Source organism: Salminus brasiliensis, chromosome 19, assembly GCF_030463535.1.
Source record: "Salminus brasiliensis chromosome 19, fSalBra1.hap2, whole genome shotgun sequence".
In the NCBI taxonomy this organism is placed as follows: domain Eukaryota; kingdom Metazoa; phylum Chordata; class Actinopteri; order Characiformes; family Bryconidae; genus Salminus; species Salminus brasiliensis.
In genome coordinates, this window is record NC_132896.1 from 427,255 (window position 1) to 432,254 (window position 5,000).

Sequence of the window (5,000 nt, forward strand, 5' to 3'; positions counted from 1 at the left end):
TTCATAATGACCCCCCTCCCCCGGCGCCCTCTCGGACACTACTCTGAACATAATCAGATAAACTCCCCAAACACCACCAGCCTGCCACTCCCGCAGCAACACACACACCATCAATTCAGAGCTGAGTGTGTGTGTGTGTGTCAGTCACTCACTCCACAGTCTGTCTATAGGACCAACCCTCCAGAGTCTCTATGACTAAAAAAGGTAGAAAAAATGAAATAAAAGCATGACATCATCCCCACTGCCGCTTCCTGCCCGGCTGCCCAGAGGCACACCACCCTGCCAGCCAGTGAGCGAGCGAGCGAGTGAGCAAGAGAGAGAGGGGTAGAGAGACAGAGACTAAAAGAGAGGAGAAAAGGATAAGCAAAAAGAAAGGGGGGGGGGGGGTAAAGAGATGGAGGCGTGTCCTGCAGTCACTACTAAAACTAACTCATTATTGACTAATTAATCATTAAGAGCTTCTTCAAACTTAGTTAGAGAACAAATGAACAGCTACTTCACATCAGCGAAAGAGGGGCGCTTCTAAACAGCTCACTGAACACAGCGTCCTGTAGGTGGAATGTGGATGTGTCCCAATACTTTTGTCCATATAGTGTATAATATTAAATCTAAAGGTTACTATCTGGAGTGTATAATAACTAACTGCAGCTGGAAGGGGGGGGGTTGGATGGAAGGCCGGAAACAGTCGTTAATGGCTCTGGCACTGAGCTCCAAACCACGCCAATTAGTGCACAAACCTGATGTGCGTGTGTGTGTGTGTGTGTGTGTGTGTGTGTGTGTGTGTGTGTGTGTGTGTGTGTGTTGGGGGAGTGGTTTATGTGCTGAGCAGTAGGGTGAATGTGTGGGGCTGCTGTGTAAACTGGGTGCAGTGCTTCCCCCCCAGTTCTATCATTTAATCATACCTCTACTGTTTTTACCATTTCAGCCACAATATCGAGATTTCAGTCAGTTTTACTCACTAAAATTAAACTGTGTGAGGCAATTCCACTGTCTATATACATGGTGTTGTAAAGGTGGTGTAGAGGTGGGGTAAAGATGTAATGGTGGTGTAAAGGTAGTGTAAATGTGGTGTTGTAAATGTAGTGTAGAAGTGTTGTAAAGGTGGATTAAGGGTGGTGTAGAGGTAGTGTAATGGAAGTGTAATTGTGATGTAAAGGTGGTGTAAAGGTGGTGAAAAGGTGGTGTAAAAGTGGTGTAAAAGTGTGGGGAAGCTTATTTTGGAACACTTGGGGTCGTGCTGCGTGTGTGTGTTGGGGGAATCTGTAATAAAAGATTGTAGTGTCTATGGTTCAATTGGTCAGTAGAGTGTGTGTATAGGAGTGTGTGTGTGGGGGGGGTGCGTGTGCAGAATGTGCTCAGGCTAATGTAATGTTGGAGTCAGGTGTGAGATTTCTGAGCTGTGTGACGAGGGACAAACCTTGTGAGGAACAGTTACTGCATCACTCACTCACTCACTCACTCACTCACTCACTCACTCACTCACTCACTCACTCACTCACTCACTCACTCACACACTCACTCACACACTCACTCACACACTCACTCACTCACACACTCACTCACACACTCACTCACTCACACACTCACACACTCACACACACACACACACACACACACACACACACACACACTCACTCACACACTCACACACTCACACACTCACACACTCACACACACACTCACACACACACTCACTCACTCACTCACACACACACACACACACACAACTAGGGTCACTAGATCTGACCTTTGGCCAAATTCACCTAAAGCCAATATTCTTTAGGCCACACCCCCAAAACACACAAACTCTCTCTCTCTAACACACACACAGCAGATAAACACAGTCCGGCTGCTATCAGCTGTGGGTGCGTTCTAAAACAGGCTGTCTATCAGTCAGTCTGCAGCCCCAGAGTAGAGGGGGTGGAGGCTATTCCTGTTTCGACCTCTGGGTGGAGCTGCAGGAGGTGGAGATGGAAATAGCTCTGGATCGGACATTCAGCAACATTTACAGTAATTAGCTCTCAACAATCCACCCACAGCAGCTTATTATTCTTATCCCCACACCCTCACACACACACACACACACACACACTACTGCCGGGGGACACGACATTACCCAGCATGCCCTGCTGCGGGGGGACAGCGGAGTCAGTGACGCAGGACAAGTGGAAAAGTACTGAGACTTAGACAGACAGGTCAGAAAAAACAGGACGAAAGAGACAGGGGTGAAGTCATGGGTCATACAGCGTGAACGAACACACACACACACACACACACACACACACACACACACACACACACACACACACACACACTTTACACTCTTATCTGGTGCTAGGAATGTTACCAGTACGTAAGTACTGAAATCACTATAAACAATTACAAGCAGAAAACATAATAATGTACACTATATGGACAAAAGTATTGGGACACCGGCTTATTCACTGTTTCTTCTGAAATCAAGGGTATTAAAAGAGCTGATCCTGCTTCTGTTGGAGTAACTGTCTCTACTGTCCAGAGAAGAAGACCTTCTACTAGATTCTGAGAGAGTCCTATTCTATTGGCAGTACTTCTTCTCTACAGGGACTAGACAAGCTGTGTGTGCATTTGCACATCTGTGTCAGCAATGGGTGAAACTTAAAGTAGCTGAATGTGTTTATTAGAAGGGGCGTCTGCAAACATTTGGACATATAGTGTATATAGCTGGTCTGAACAACATGAAGGTTGTGTGTGTACCTGGTACAGGTATCTCTGGTTAAACTGGTGCATGGCCCCCTGTAGCTGGCTCCGCTGGCTCTGCCACTGCTCATAGTTCCTGACGGATTCAGGAGTGGGGCGCTGCCAGGTGGTCGTCCGGGTATTGTGATCGACATAGTAGAACCGCCCACGCTGATCCACACGCTTCTCCCACCTACACACACACACACACACACACACACACACACACACACACACACGCACAGGTTTGATTAGGAATCATATTAGTATATAATATTAGTAAATCATATTCTATTTCAGTCATCTGGGCTTTGACCAAAATTACTGCTCTCTCATTAGTGTTGTGTTACAACCTCCCCCAATCAGAGCTGGAGTTCTACAGTGGAGGTTCTAGATAAGCTTCCCCAGTCAGAGCTGTTCTACAGTGGAGGTTCTAGATAATCTCCCCAGTCAGAGCTGTTCTACAGTGGAGGTTCTAGATAAGCTCCCCAATCAGAGCTGGAGTTCTACAGTGGAGGTTCTAGATAAGCCCCCCCAGTCAGAGCTGGAGTTCTACAGTGGAGGTTCTAGATAACCTCCCCAGTCAGAGCTGTTCTACAGTGGAGGTTCTAGATAAGCTCCCTCAGTCAGAACTGGAGTTCTACAGTGGAGGTTCTAGATAACCTCCCCAGTCAGAGCTGTTCTACAGTGGAGGTTCTAGATAAGCTCCCTCAGTCAGAACTGGAGTTCTACAGTGGAGGTTCTAGATAAGCTTCCCCAGTCAGAGCTGGAGTTCTACAGTGGAGGTTCTAGATAAGCTCCCCCAGTCAGAGCTGGAGTTTTACAGTGGAGGTTCTAGATAAGCTCCCCCAGTCAGAGCTGTGGTTCTACAGTGGAGGTTCTAGATAAGCTCCCCCAGTCAGAGCTGTGGTTCTACAGTGGAGGTGAAGGGAAGCAGAGGTCTGAAGCTCTAATAAAAGCTCCTCACAGAAAGTTCTTCACCTAATGGTGATGAAGACGCTGCCTGATGCCTGAGACACGGTTCTACCAGAGTTCTGAGAAGAGCTCGGCTCTAGAACCTGCTTTTAGAACCAGATCATTAAAATGGTGGAGGGATACATGCTGCAGGGTGTAGTGCGGCTACAGAAAGTAGTCCCTAAAGAGAACTGCATTATAGTGGGTAAGTTTCTCTACAGTGAAGCAGAGTGGAGTTCCCCTTTAAGAGCTGTTTATGTGATGGGACGGTGTTGAGGGTGGTTAGAGGCTCTATGTTCTCTGTATATTTGATTATTATTTAATATAAATATCCACTCCTAAATTAAGGACACACACACACACACACACACACACACACACACACACACACAGAGAGCCGAGCCTTGTCAGCCTGCCTCCATGTATGGAGCTCGTATCTAAACACGCGTAGTTGGGGTGTTTGGAGGCTGCGGCTATTCTCATACCTCTGACCTCAGCAGAGCAGAATTTGGAAGAGAAAACAGCAGAGTTCTGTTGTTACACACACAGAGGTTACACACACACACACACGTATATATACACACAAACACACACATTTTCTTTTCTTTTTCCAACTCTGGTCTGAAGACTCTCCCACAGAGCCGGATGGAGCATACATGTGTGTGTGTGTGTGTGTGTGTTTGCATATGTTTGTGTGCCAGTAGCAGCACTTTCATCCCCTGTAGCTCAAACACACTACACACTCCTCCCTCCCTCTCCTCCTGGCTGGCGAGCAGGGCCCTGGTGATGGTGAGCCGTTAGCGCGCTACGCTAATTGAGCCTCAGAAGAGCCGTGTGCTCTCAAAGAGCTTCTGTTCTCCTCCGGCTCGGAGTGCAGCGGAAAAACTGAAGCAGGCCGACCTTTGCGCTTCCCCACCAGAACTACACCAATAAAATCCAGCACTTTAAAGGAACACTTCAGAAAATATTAGAATTTATCCAAGTTCCCCTTTCACACCAATTAGCATGGCACTAACTGCATGACTAATATGATGCCTATTAACAAGCGATGGATTTTTCCCAGTTTTCTCACCAGTTTAGTCAAGCCCAGTCCCCCCACTATCTAGAACCCCCTATTACACAATGCTACCAGAAGGCTAGCATGGTTTTCCTCCACCACCTGTTCTCAAACTGCCACTAAATTAGTCCAGATCCAGATCCAGCAAGTCTGGGTTTTCTGAATTACCTGCTGTGTTTCACTGAACTGCAGTTGATCTAATAACGGGGAGGTCTGATCATTTCAGTTCCGCTCAGATTCACATCTCTAATCCAGGAAGATTTAACGGTGT

The 5,000-nt window shown here is 47.1% G+C and overlaps 1 protein-coding gene across 2 annotated transcripts in view; it reads right to left on the bottom strand.

Annotated features, from left to right (window-relative positions):
• wwp2 (WW domain containing E3 ubiquitin protein ligase 2) overlaps positions 1 to 5,000 on the bottom strand; it is a 36,605-nt gene that overhangs the window by 15,744 nt on the left and 15,861 nt on the right. For both annotated transcript variants that reach the window (XM_072663037.1, XM_072663036.1), the window contains exon 10: positions 2,737 to 2,911. In XM_072663037.1, coding sequence (XP_072519138.1) covers positions 2,737 to 2,911 — 175 coding nt within the window. The remainder of the gene's footprint in view (positions 1 to 2,736; positions 2,912 to 5,000) is intronic.